Below are 14967 nucleotides of genomic sequence, written 5' to 3' on the forward strand. Positions count from 1 at the left end.
AGTTAATAGTGAGAATTGGACCCTAATCTAAAGTGTGACCAGAATAATTTATGTAGTTACTTGAAAGAATTAAAAGAACCATTTCATGTCTATCCTTGTATCATTAACTTGTTGAGGTTGATATAGGATTTAGAAAGTAATTAGTAATTAAAGTATAAAGTAATAAAGTAATTAAATACTTTTGGAGAGAGTAATTTGTACAGTAATCTAATTACACTGTTGAAGAACTAGTAATTAATTACTATTAGTAACTAGTAATTAATTACTTTTTTAGAGTAACTTACCCAACACTGTTCTTAACATTTGCAAACTGGTCCAATACAATTGATACATTATATAAACACAATCTAAAGTGTGGTGCACTGAATGTTTTATTGCAATCAACTGACAATAGCAAAGTGCCTTTTCACAATAGCAATTGCTACAATTTAATAAAATAAGTATAGATATAAAAAACACAACAAAAATTAAACAGAGTACAACAAAAACACATAAGCATAAAAAAAACTATGGCAACTTTTTTTTTTTTATATTCAGTGCACTATTTTGGTTATTTAAAAAAAAAAGGAACAAAAATCACCACTTAAAAAAGCAGCACTGGCTGAACTGAACACACATCAACACAATATTTTTTGTAATTTGTTTTGTTTTTCTGCAGCTATACTGCCAGTACACAGCCATGACATGCAGCCCTCGAAATGCATTTACAACATTGTGAGAACATTATGATTCAGCTGGGCATGTTGAACTACAAAAACACTATTTAGAGTTCTGAATAAGTCTGTACAGATTGAACGACAGCAGAACCGCAACGTCACACTACACATCTCCTACTTGAGGAAGGCCAACCTATTGATCAAACAAAAGTTTGCATTACATTTGAGACTTGCTGTGTTAAAATGGGTGAACAGGTGCTTTGAATCAGCAAGGCCTTACTCAAGGTGGAGATGGTGATGTCATTGATCTGACATGATGTCACGACAAAACTTTCAGACATTAATAAAATGTCCCCCTTACTCATCATCATGCACTATACAGTTCAACAAAATTTAGTAGATAAAGAGCGCTAGATCACTGTGTCATCTGTATGAAGATTCTCAGACTGGTTCAGAATTACTTCCCATAATCCTCTAGGCCACTGCACGCAAGTAGCCAAATTATAGTTGCCTAAATGTTCACCGCTATTTCTGCCACATTCTGTCTACTCACATTTATAAAATTCACATATTCTATCTAGGAGTTTTATGATTCAATAAATAAGACAACCACAAGCTTCGAATGGATCTAAATTTCATTTACAGAAAAGCCGCGATGTTCACTGTTGAGATTACATGAGGGCAGCAGCGACCCAGATGATTCTCCGTGAGAACGGAGTGAAAGTTGCACTGTCAAAAGATCTTCAGTGGTGTCTATAAGTGAGACACATCCAGTTTGGTGTCAGACCGCAGGTTGCTATTACTAGATAACACGTTATGTTTCATAGTCCGTGTTGAAATAAAAGAAAAATTTACAAAAATCATTCACGCTACAGCTAAGCTCTAAATGCTTTCAGTATAGAGGCTGAATCTTTCTTGAAACATGACTAGTGTGGATTGCAGAGCAAATGTGAGGATCATAGCATCTTCAATGGTAAAATATGGCAGTGTTTTCGAAGTGTTCATGGAGACCAACAAAAACTTAGATGCTATATTCATCCTCAGAGATATAATCACACTAGTAGGTCTTCACAGGTTACAGGTTATGACACTGCGCAATAAGTTTTCACAATTTTTCAGTGGTAACACAAAGATCGGGCACCATATTTCAAACACAAACCAATAAAGAGAAGAAGAACAACACTTGATGAGATTTAGAATATAGATAAAACAAAATGTCAAATCCCTTCATAACTCATATATGCAGAAGTCTGCCAATATCTGCTTTCCTTCTGGATCATTACAGGGCACGTATGATGATAAAAAGATCTTGGCACTGAGAATGTCCCTTGAGTCTATAGTGTCCTGTCTGCCGTCTCCCTCAAGACAACGTTTTTTACAAGAAATTCAAAAACTCCGGAGAGAAAATCCCTTCATGCCCCCTTTTGATTCCATTCAACCTTGCATTATGAAAATACGAGGACGCTGAGGCCAACGCTCACCAAATGTGGGGTCAGTTGTGTATTTATACACAAACAAGCACACACTCATGTACACAAGGGTGTTTTTAGAGATAAATGGAACTTCTTAACATTGGAAAGGTCAAGAAGACCTTGAAATGAAATGGGGAATTTGGGGGCAAGTATAAACATCTGAGCACCAGCGATGAGGAAACATGTCAGTGTAGGAAGCTCACTGTCTTTTCCAACATCACGTTACACAGATCTAATCCTATTTAGTGTCTTTGAATTTGTGGCTTTTGAAGTTGTATTGGTCTGTGGCAGTGAGGATGAGCTGGAGTTCATGTATTTCCTTGAGTCTGTGGGCAATGAGGGCTCTCCATAGTATATATCCATTTAAACAGAGGCAGTTCTCAGGTCAGTTCTGTGGCACGTGCACACAAACAAAATCAATATACATCCATTGTCAGCTTTCCAAGTTTTTCTGAGGAAAGATTGTCCTTTTCTTCCTTCATCCATACACCATTGTCTCTAGAAACGTTCATAGTCCAGCAATGACCTTCCAGTCGTCTGAAGCAAAAATCAGCACAGACAAAATAACAAATAATATGTAATGGTTTCCACCAGACTTCATAGACGGGAGTAAAAAAGCAAAAAGAAACTGCTGTTTCCGATCCTGGAGAGGGAAGGAGGTTGGTGTCAGTTGGGTAAAATACATCAGGCTCACGGATACTGCCACCTCAAAGGAAAAGTTCTCACACAAGAGCATGAATGAAAAGTAAAATCATATTTTAAAAAAAGATCAGGAAAAAGAAAGCAGAGCGAATGTCTAGGCATCGGCGCCAGCAGCCACCGTAGTCATGGCAACTTCAACTGAGGAAGGTCTTAGTCAGTCATATGGATGGATTGACAGGCCAGGCTAGAAGCCCAGATTACTTTCTGGTGGCCTCATCACAGACGAGGAGGAGAAGATAAACAGAGAGCGAGTCAGAGACAGAGAGAGTGTAGATGAGCAAGTCTCTGAGCGAGACAGGGTCACGTTCGTGTCACTGTTACTCCACAGAACCAGGGTGAAGACTGAGGGCTGGGGGGTCCAGACAGGTTGGGGAATAGCTGAGATGAGGCTCTTTGATCCACAAGAGCGGCGCTCCGTTCTTGCCCTCCTGGTTCTTGCTGGAGCTGCGGGTCTTGTAGCGCACCAGCAGGACAGCAATGAGGAGGATGCCAAAGATAGGAAAGGGGTAGAAGAAGACGAAATAGAAGAGGGAGTCGTTGGAACAAACCACTGACTGTAGGGTAGAGACTGGAGGGGGACAGAAAGAGTTAGAACAATTTAATATGGAACTTAAATATGTATAAGAACAAAAAGAGAGCTGTGTGAACACTGTCCTGACCAATGTTGGGAAGGTTACTTTGGAAATGTAATAGGTTACATATTACAAGTTACCCTATTCAAAATGCAAGTAGTAGTAGTAATAAGTAGTGTAACTATTTCAGTTACTTTATTAAAGTAATGTAACTGATTACAATTGATTATTTTTCAAAATTTTGAACTAATGTTTTCAACTCTTAATCATTTTCAAACATTTAAACCAGGCAACGTTAACCTTACAGTAGTGCTTAACACTAATTACTGTCAGACTTTGAAAATCCAGCCACCACAAAATCTGACTTTAGTGCATCATTTTACTTTGAGATTTTTCTGATTTTTGGTTTTTAAATTTCCAGCACTGGACGCATTTTTATCACTTGCCATGATGGCAACTCTCAGACAGGTTGTAGCCTAAAGCTTTCAGTGGCAATGTGGATTGATGTAAATGGGAGACATGATGGGAGACAAATTCAAACAAGACAACCAATCAAAAACATCAGAATAGCATCGCTTATTTCTAAAAAACAGCCTTTAAATGGCAGAAGGCTTTGTGCACATCAAAACAGGCAAAGCAACAAATTAATATTATTCTGCATATCCATATTCAGATGTAACCCCATTTCTAATCGTTAACATTTTCATTAAGTAACTGTAATTGAATTACACATTTTATCTCAGTAACTGTAATAGATTACAGTTAATTTTTTGGTAATTAAATTATGTAACACCGTTACATATAACTAGTTACTCCCCAACACTGGTCCTAACCAACATAATAAAATGACAAAACAAAAAAGTTAATGTGACTCCAAATAAAACACTAACTAAAGTCTGTCTGTCTGTCTGTCTGTCTGTCTGTCTGTCTGTCTGTCTGTCTGTCTGTCTGTCTGTCTGTCTGTCTGTGTGTAAAAACATGAAAAAAATTGCAGGACAGAAAATAATACATGTAGGTGGTTATGCAGAAACCTTAAAAAAATTATAGAATTTATGTGCCCATTTTTACTGTTACATAAATACAGAAAATGTAGGGGAACTTTTTTTTGAAAGTTTGCTTCAGTTTCTTCATGTATCATTTCACATTAAATGTGGGCACAGAATTTACTTGTTGGATTGTATCTGATTAGGACACGGTGTAAAAGCACAAGAAAATATTAACAACCACATGTGTGGATGTGGTTAGTGCTTATAAAGTGCAAAAGCTCACCCTGCTCCATAACATTAACAATGGTGACTCCAGAGTTATTGGTGGCCAGGCGGTACCAGGCATTGCGTGGGTTCAGCAGCCACTCCTCCACATGGCAGTAGTAATTGCCGGCATCTCTGGACCGAGCTTTCTGGATGGTCAGACTGTACAGTTCAGAGGTGGCGCGTTCAAACTGCAGGCGAGAGTTTGGACCAGGCTCCTCTGTAGGGCTGCAGTTCCCATTACCAAACACTGCATCATGACCGATGGAAAAGACGCACTCTTGGTCATCCTCCTCCTCCGGTCCCAAACGGTACACATACCAGGATACAGAGAAGCGGGAATCTTTTGAGGACTGAGACAGAATGCTGCAGCCCAGCCGGATTGATCCATCTTCAGGTACTGTGATATTAGATTCTGCCTCCTCCACCTGCAACTTCACCACTGCAATAAAACCGATAATAAAAATCATTAAGTGCATGACAACATTTCTAATCTTCTTCAGAGATTGGGGTAGCATCTGTCGAAAACTCATTGTTACATTTATATAGAGCCAAATATTCTGGTTTAATTAAAGGAATTATTCACACAAAAAATAAAAATTCTGTCACTCTGAAAACAGTATGAGTATCTTTCGTTGAACACACAAGGTGACATTTGCAATACAATCAACAGTCATTTATAATGCAACAAATGATTTCTATTTCAAATAAATGTTTTTTTTTTTTGAATATTCTAAGAATCCTGAAAAAATGTATCATGGTTTATACAAAAATATTAAGCAGCACAACTGTTTTCAACATTTATAAATAAGAAAAGTTTTCATCAGATAAAAGAAAGTCATAGTTTCATAACAACATGAGGGTCAGCAAATAATGACAGAACTACATCTAATAATGTTTATACTAGTACAAAAAGGATTTAAATATTCCATCACGCCGTAAAATGAACTCTATCAAAATTCTGCAGGGCATCAAGCATCCAGGGATGTGGAACTAGCAGTTCAATATGTCACTCTCAAATGAAGGTGAGGATCATCACATTTTGTGTGAGAAGTCACAAGCTCATTCAGCAGAGTCTTGAGCTGAGATCAGCTAAAAATAAGACTGGCACACTTTAAGGGGCTCCTCTTATCATCTGCTCATGTAAAAGCAGTGCAATTTAACTTTGAAGATGGCAGATTACGAGGTGCTAAACCTTTCATCAACTATCTATTTGTAAATACATTTAAATGGATGCTATTTCAGGCACTCGTGCAGCGAGGAGGTGAACTGACACTCACACTTGCGTCCCCAGGGAAATAAGACTGGAATTTAAGTGCATACTTAGATATATTATAGAGATATGCACTGTGTATATATATGAGAGGCAAAAATAGAAAGAGTTATACAATACAGAATTCATGAAAGACAGCTTGACTAAAGCAGTGCTGAGAAGAAGATTAGATACTGTAGAGGGAAATGCATTCATGCTAAAGAATAGAAACTGCACGATGCATAAACAACTACACAAAATAAGGGCTTCCATAATGATCAGCATGTCCATGTGAATGTTAGATTTGCATTATTCATTTATAATAATAATTTATCACTTTTTGAAGTTGTCTGACCAGCAAAAACCAAAAAAAAAGTGCCCAAACTCACTTTTCTTGACCTTGATCTGTTTCAGAGGAGTAGATGTCTTGGCCACCTGTGCTCCTAAAGCTACTTGCTCAATGGACCCGAGGACAAACTACACAACAAAATGTGTCTATGTAACAGCGGTAAGTCGATGACCCATGTGCAGTGCAGTAATATTGAAGAGTGTGTTGTGTCAGGTTGGGATGTGGGGGTGGGATCTGTCCTTCCAGCTCCTCGAAGCTTTGATTCAATGCTGTCAAAGAGTCCAGATGGCATCAGACTAATGCAAACCTTTTCTACATAGTCACCTGGGGGCGTATTACAGAAAGTTTCTTATCTTAGGTCTTAACTTTTTTTGTGCAAATTTGTATTACAGAAGCAAATCTTAACTTGATTTGGGATTCTTATCTTATCTTACAAAATCGTATCTTATCTCTAGTTAGGAAATCTTAAATTGCATTATCAAGTTCGACAATCCACTCTCAGGTCTGTTACCAAGCAACCAACATTGCGCGAGCTGCTGTTGAGGTAAACAAAATAATAGAAGCTACTTCACTTTGAAAATCGCCTTTTGCAAAAAAAAAAAAAACATAAGGCATTAGTCACTTGCACTTGCACTACAACCGATAATGCTCCGTGACGCTTTTGTTGGTCTCTGCATGTAATGCTGGTTGCAGTTCCTGTGCTAACTGTAATATCATGTTGCATGGAGTGTTTTGTCATCAAAATGTAACACATCTTCAGGGTCCTCCAAGAGTCTTTCTACCATTAAACATCCCCGTTCTTCATTTTCAATTATTAGTAAATGTAATACCATTGTTGGACAGCGCAATTGTGAGCGTTTTTTCCGTTAGCTTTCAAATAATTTTGAAGTTAGGACAGCTGTGGGGTTGTCCTAAAGTTAAGACAGTTTTTAGGATTTTTTTGTCAAGTTAAGAGGTTTCTGTAAACACACTTAGGAAATACTGTTCTGTAAAAGCTTTTGTCCTAAATGTGGTCCTAACTGAAATTACCATGGTTACCAAACAGATAAAACATTTTTTTAAAGTTAGGATCTTTCTGTAATACGCCCCCTGAACCACACTAGACCTGCCTACAAAAGCTAGGTCATGATGTTACAGGAAAAAGTGGACATTATCTGCAAAAGGGGGTCAGACAGATGAATAGCTAAGGCGGTTTGCAGCAGGGGTCTAGCGGAGTGAAGAGAGGAGCAGCAGATGTGTGGCACTCAGATGGGCGTCATGAGTAAAGCCTCTGGGCTCCAGCAGTCGTGATTGTGTCCGTTATGAGGTTCTGACTCTCCCTTGCCACCTGCACTGTTAGTGCTAAGGTCTGTGGCCCATGTGGGGCGGCTCCCTGAAGGGCTGCGCTTGCGTTTGAGGAGTCACGCGTACAAAGCCCCTATCTCTCTTTATGTCTTCCTCTCATAAATACACACATGCTGATGAATGATTCAGTTTGGGCAGACATGAGCTCAGGATGGCTGCGCTCCATGGTGGTCTCAGGGGGAGAATGTTTTCATGCTGCTCTTTCTAATCCTCTCATGCCAGATGGCATGGTAAGCCCATGGGACTGCTACACACACCTACAACTGAATCTCAAAGGCTTCGGAGTCTGCTATAGGAATAAAGGCCAACTCGGCTAGTTGGGTGCCATTGTAAATACTGTCCAGCACTTTCCATTAGCAAGATACAAAAAAGGACCAGAGAATTTTTCCAAAAAACCTTTAGAAAATGTTGATCGTTAATCTCAGGAGGGCCTGAGATGTTTTCTTTTGTTCATTTTATTTGAGAAATTTCTGCAACCCTGTTACCAAAATAAATATACAGCTCTGCGAAATTTTTTTTAAAGAGACCACTGAAAAATTATTAATTTCTCTGGTTTTACTATTTATTGGTATGCGTTTGAGTACAATTAACATTTTTGTTTAATTCTATAAACTACTGACAATATTTCTCCCAAATTCCAAATAAACATCCTGTCATTTAGAGCATTTATTTGCAGAAAATGACAACTGGTCAAAATAATAAAAAAGATGCAGTGTTTTTTGCAGTGTTTTTTTTCTCATTTTCTAGCAAAAAACATTCATCTAAAAACTAAATGGAAAAAAAATTATAACATTTAAAAAAAAACAAAAAACAATTAAAAAACACCAAATGTGTAACATACATGTTGTTCAAAAGTTTAGAAGATTTTTTAATGTTATTGAAAAAAGTATTTTATGCTCACCAAAGCTGCATTTATTTGTAAGAGGAACAGAAGGCTAATAATGTGAAATGTCTTATATATATATATATATATATATATATATATATATATAGCTGAATTTTCAGTCATTACAGTCTTCAGTGTCACATGATCATTCAGAAGAAATCATTCTAATATTTCTTATAGCAATGTTTCTTCTTATTATTATAAATGTTGAAAACAGTTGTACTTCTTAATATTTTTTTGTGGAAACCATGATATACATTTTTTCAGGATTCTTTGATAACTACAACGTTTAAAAAATGCATTTATTTGAAATAGATTCTTTTTGTAACATTATAAATGTCTTTACGTCACATTTGATCAATTTAATACTGTATATCCTTGCTTACTAAAAGTATTAATTTCTTTAAAAAAATGCCGTCAAAGTTTGAAAACTAAATGTGAGACAAAGATAAATATACATTTAAATACAAGTACATATACATCCATTTGATAAGCAAATATTCTTACCTGGCTGTCTCACCACCACATGTGTGAAGCCGGAGGAGTCTTGTGCCAGGCGATACCAGAGTCCATCAGGGTCCATGAGCCACTCCTCCACAAGGCAGTAGTATGTTCCAGAGTCGCTGGTCTCGGCACGGTGCAAAGTAAGCCCGTAGAGGCGAGGAGAGAGCCTCTCTGACTGCACACGGCTGCGGAGACGTTCCTCCTCTGCGTACGCTCCATACTCGAACGCTCCAGTGTGTTCGATCTTCAACAGCAGCTCATCCGGCTCTCCTGCCTCAGCCTTCCGGGCGTACCACAGCACAGCATGCTGAGAGTCCGGGCTGGTTTGAGAGGTGATGGAGCAGTTGACACGCACCCGACTGTCCTCCAGAAACTGCAGACTCCGGTTGGACTTGTGCACCTTCAGTTTACTTACTAAAGGAGGAGAAAGCAAAAAGGGGAAACGTTAGAACAATGAATACCAAGATTTACAGACTATTTAGACCAAATAGCCTACATTAAAAAAGCCAGATATTCTTGTCTGTAAGTACCCTTGTGACTAAATGTGCACTTGTAATGTACTTCAAATCTTAAAGGTATATTTGAAAAAAACTGTCCTTGAAGATAATATATGAATGAATTAAAAGGCCATTTAAACGTACACTTTCATGTTTCTTAACGCACTTATAAAAAGTGTACTTTGAAATAATATCCATAGGAATCCATTGTTTCTTTTAAATGTGAATAGGCCTTTAACCAGAATGGATATTTACTGTTGCTGAGGGAGTCGCTTGTTTTAGATCTGGAAGAAATAAGACGTCAGAAACATTCTTGAGGGAGCAGGGCTGCGGGATCCTGGGCATACATATTGGATTACTACAGGTGCATCAGGTGTGACCGCCATCGGCAATGGCTGTTACTTATTTCACACCATGAGTGGATTTATGAGTACCCGAAGAGCTTAGGAAGACAATGGGAGACACACTTTCACACCTGCAAATAAAAGGTCTCACATACTTACAAATGTAGATCATTAGATATGTGCAACTGAGAAGCGTTCAAAAGTAAAGAGAGCAGATGTCCTACATGTGCGGCCCTGTTATTTGGCACGAGAATGTGCAAACAGTTCAGGCACACTTTCAAACGCATTAACCATATGCCACTGCATTACTCCTCCCATTCTCCCATTTTCTCAACACACACATGCAGTGCCTTTTACCAAGAAAATACAAAATTGCTGGGACTTCATATGATTGTTTCTTTTACATCTTTTATTACCTCAAATTAATGTGCATCTGTGAAACTTCACATTCTGTTTTTCCTGCTTTAATGGCTCTTTGCTAAAAATCCAATTTTCCACTGACACTTTGGCTCCAGTAATCCCCATCACGCATTTCTGCACTTCTAGCAAAGTCCCCTGATTCATCCCTAAGCCTGGACCTTCTCCGTGAATAACAGTGGCATGAACACTCTTACGCTTCTAACCAGCAGGCCAGAAACCCAATCCCTGCAGCAAAGCTCCTCAACTCAATTGTATAATGTCAAATCTCACCGATTTAACACTGTTTCTCCAAGTTTTTTTTTTAAAGATTTATAAAAATAAAACCGCAAAGGAATTGTTCCTCAATTTAGGCTTTTGATTTACCATATTCCATATTCTTAAAATCCACACACAAACCACTCAAAAAAAAAAAAAATAAATAAAAATGCAGAGAAAACTATGACAAATAATTAATGATCACAATTGTATTTGATGTGACAGCTGTGTGTTTGCAGTAATACCGGCGTCTGCTGACATACTGTTGCCATTGTACATGCTATCAGGCCAAGAGCTTCTAAAATTAAAATGTCACACTGCAAAATGCGCTTTGTTCACTCCTGCAGGGCTGCCAGAGTTAATATCTCCCCACAGTTCAGCTTTAAAACAGAAGACTCCAACAAAACTGACAAGAATGAGTGTCTGCGTCCCTTCAGTTGTTGATGGTAGTTGCACTAGATCAGTTGCTTGTTGGCATAAAGCCAGCTAACTAACTGCTAATTTAGCTCTTTAAAAAACAGTTACTTAACAAAAGAAAGATCACTATGAGAATTAAAGTCACTTTTTAATAAAATGTTAAAAATGTTAGAAAGCTCTTGAAAGCAAGGCGGCTCCTCACTAATCTGGAGTAATGGCTGTTGATAATGTAGCTTCGCCATCACAGGAAAAAATTACATTTTAAGATATATTAAAATAGAAAACAGTTCTTTTAAATTATAATAACATTTCAGTGCATTCGTTATGACTTATAGGAGACTTCAAAAACAGTTGTGTATTTTCACTGAACTGCAGTTTTCAGGATACACATAAAGAGCACATTCAGAATCTGCAGTGGGCCCGAATTTAATTTGAATTGACAAAAATGTACATAAACTTTAGCAGTTTTTGACACTGCTAACAGGCATTTATCCTGTAAATGCAAAATGGCATCTTGTGTGCCCTCATAAAACATTACTGGTTGGGTGCACACTAAAGATGCTCTCAAAGCGCTGGCAGTCATTCCATAGGGAATCTCTACAGAACCCTTCAGAGCTAGCAGCTAATCGCAGGAGAATGACTCTTCAATCCTCTAAGGCAGAACCACCAATGGATGGGATTTCCACACAAGAGATTTCTTAGTTTTCTTTCTAATTTCTCCAGTTTTGACAGAAAACAAAGGCTGAAAAAGAGATGTCAGGGATTAAAGGGATTCCCCATGAAATCAAAATTAGAGTTATGTGGCTTTTAGTTCATGTAGTTTAGCTTTGAAGCCATTTATGTACTACTAGTGTACTCATCAATGTTGAAAATTCACTTTTAGCAGATATATGCGGTTAACATTTACAATACCACTCATCTGTAAATTTTTTCATGATCTCGATATGTCTTTTTTAACCTTAAAACTGTGTCTGCGAGTTGAATCTTTTACAAGTTTTCTTTACTGAATTTGATTGTGGCTGATCACATCACCGATCACAGGTGCATTCAGCGTTACATGATATTCAGAAAATCATGTTTACAAATACGGTGCCATTTTTAAAGCACCTAATATTGTTGTTTGACTCTAGCACTGCTGCACAATTAAATACAATCATACAATATTGCTCAGATTTACATAAGGTTATTCACAGAGGCTTTGAAATCAGAGAAAAGTTATGCATGGCAGCTCACAGTTGAGACACAGTTTAGTCTCCTGGGCAACAGAAAAGCAATACAGCGAATATGATTGGAAACATTTGCCTTCTCTGTTTCAAGCTCACTCCTGATCAATGTTTTTCTTTCAGCATGATGCATAAGTGGACTTGGAGCGGAGGACTGATGCTCCACTCTCTCTCTTCCCCCATTCAATTTTCTAATAAAGAAAGTGAGCAGAGCAGGGCGCCTCTGACAAGACGGAAATGAGGTCCATTGGTCTTTGTACTTTCTGTCCTACAGGAGCAGCTATCCTTTCATTAGCTCCCGAGAGTTGCAGCAGATAAGATTATCTCCCCACTCATATTAGCCATAGATATGAATACTCTTGCATGGGTTTTCCATCATTCACTTGCATTTAGGGTTACCCTTACTAGGTCTGAATCCTTCGGAGGGTCTCCTCCATGTGTCCTAATGAAGGAAGGCGGCCAATTAAATTCTGACAGAATCATCTTTGACTCTACCAGGCACGATTAAACAATTTAATTAAACAAGATATTTGTTCTTGACAAAACTGCAAGCCATTACATTTTTGTTGTATAATCGAATTAGGAAAATCAATAAATGTATGAAAAGCGAGAGAGGAAAAAGAAAGATGGGAGAGTAAGAGAGACTGCAAAAATGAAGCAAATCAAGCAGCACACTTTAAACAGCTCAGAGCTTGATTAGAGGCAGTTTGTGACGGCTCTCAGACGGAGGGCGAGGAGGTGTGGAGGGGGAGGTTGGCAGCGGAAAAAAGCAAACAGAGAAAATGTTTAGAGTGCATTTGTGATTTTCTAAGAAGACAGCGAGCCGCGTTCCCTCCTCCTGCGTGTGTCCAATTTGTTAGCCCCAGTTAATTACCAACACGCTGCGCTGCCGAGATAAAGATGCTTTTATTTGGTTTATTTATTGATGACACAATCTCCAAAGATAATTCAGCCTTCCCATCAAGAAACACAAACCATTTATTTATTACATTAAGAAAACATTTATTCCAGTGACATCCACATGCACTGGAGATTTTAAAGTGGCCATATCATGAAGAATAAAAAAAAGTTTGTGCTATCAAAACATACTTTAACAAGCAAACAAAATGTCCTTGCCAGTCTAAAAAGAGCATTTACTGAAACTAAAGCCTGAACAATATGTTCCCAGTGAGATCTTGGGTAAAAGTCAGAATGTACAGCTTGTAGGAGCAGTCACGCAGCACGAATGCCACACTAAATATCTGACACTGCCAGAACTTTGTCAGAGGCTCGGATTTATTGCAAAGGCAATAAATGTGGCCCACTTAGTCACAGTGAGGTAGAAAAGAAAGAGGAGAAATTAATGAGAAAAAAAAAAATGTGACTCCGGACCACAAAACCAGTCATAAGGGTCAATTTAGTGAAATTGAGATGTATACATCACCTGAAAGCTGAATAAATAAGCTTTACATTGATGTATGGTATGTTAGGACAATAGGACAATATTTGGCTGAGATACAACTATTTGAAAATCTGGAATCTGAGGGTGTAAAAAAATCTAAATATTGAGAAAATCGCCTTTAAAGTTGTCTAAATGAAGTTCTTAGCAATGCATATTATTAAGAAAAAATTAAGTTTTGATATACTTACGATAGGAAATGTACAAAATATCTTCATGGAACATGATCCTTTCTTAATATACTAAAGATTTTTGGCATAAAAGAAAAATCGATAATTTTGACCCATACAATGTATTGTTGGCTATTGTTACAAATATACCCGTGCTACTTATGACTGGTTTTGTGGTCCAGGGTCACATATGTAATTTTAAGAAATCTTATGCTGTTCCTGACTGGGTGTAGCACCTTCCACTCTGCACATCAGTCTTAAATGTATTTTTAACAACGTCCTGATCATTTTAGTCTGATCTCAACAGTATAGATTGTTCTCTGAATGTCAAACATAATGGAGGATTTGCAAAAAGGCTATTATTGAACGATAGAGCAGGTAAAAAATGTATCAGACTCAAAAGCAAACAGCAGCTGTTGAGTAAGGTCAGTAACGGCATTCAAAATGTATTTACACTAGAATCACAATCATAGGAAATAACACAGCACATGCTCGAATGTTGATTACTGATTCACAGTGGACAAAAAAGACATGATGCACATCTAATGGAGAAAGTGGCTTGGCTCTAGTAAAATACAGTAAAGGGTGATTCACACCACACACCACACGGAAGTCGTGGCCTAATGGTTAGAGTGTTGGAGTAGTAACCCAAAGGTTGTGGGTTCGAGTGTCGTACCGGCAGGGATTGTAGGTGGGGGGAGTGAATGTACAGCGCTCTCTCCCACCTTCAATACCACGACTGAGGTGCCCTTGAGCAAGGCACTAAAATGATCAGAGCAACCCCCAACTGCTCCCCTGGCGCCGCAGCAAAAAAAATGGCTGCCCACTGCTCCAGGTGTGTGTTCACGGTGTGTGTGTGTTCACTGTTGTGTGTGTGCACTTTGGATGGGTTAAATGCAGAGCACTAATTCAAAGTATGGGTCACCATGGGCCACATGTCACGTCACTTTCACTTTCACCAACAGATGGTAGCAGACACTTTATTCGGTTTTGTCAGATCAGTGTTTTACCCTTGTCTGTGTCTTTTGGCATCTGTCGGAGCTCGTTTTGGCTGATTGAACATGCTGAATCAGCACTTGTAGGGTCGTGAAAGTCTGGGAAGTGACATACTGTAATCTGATCATTGTCCTCCTTGGTGCAGTGTGAATTGGCCTTAAAGGGGTGGTTCACTGTTTTTTTTCTAGGCTTGATTGTGTTTATGGGGTGCAGTCTAACA

General features: G+C 38.3%; 1 protein-coding gene across 1 annotated transcript in view; it reads right to left on the reverse strand.

Annotated features, from left to right (window-relative positions):
• Positions 1 to 539: 539 nt before the first annotated feature.
• The window catches only part of LOC107663867 (immunoglobulin superfamily member 3-like), a 148017-nt gene continuing 133589 nt past the window's right edge, over positions 540 to 14967 (reverse strand). Inside the window, exons 7-9 of the mRNA XM_016454237.1 lie at positions 8991 to 9401; positions 4672 to 5094; positions 540 to 3398 (exon numbers count right to left, since the gene is read on the reverse strand). Coding sequence (XP_016309723.1) covers positions 3148 to 3398; positions 4672 to 5094; positions 8991 to 9401 — 1085 coding nt within the window. The 3' untranslated portion in view covers positions 540 to 3147. The remainder of the gene's footprint in view (positions 3399 to 4671; positions 5095 to 8990; positions 9402 to 14967) is intronic.

Source organism: Sinocyclocheilus anshuiensis, unplaced genomic scaffold, assembly GCF_001515605.1.
Source record: "Sinocyclocheilus anshuiensis isolate Anshui unplaced genomic scaffold, SAMN03320099.WGS_v1.1 scaffold976, whole genome shotgun sequence".
NCBI classification, from domain to species: Eukaryota; Metazoa; Chordata; class Actinopteri; order Cypriniformes; family Cyprinidae; genus Sinocyclocheilus; species Sinocyclocheilus anshuiensis.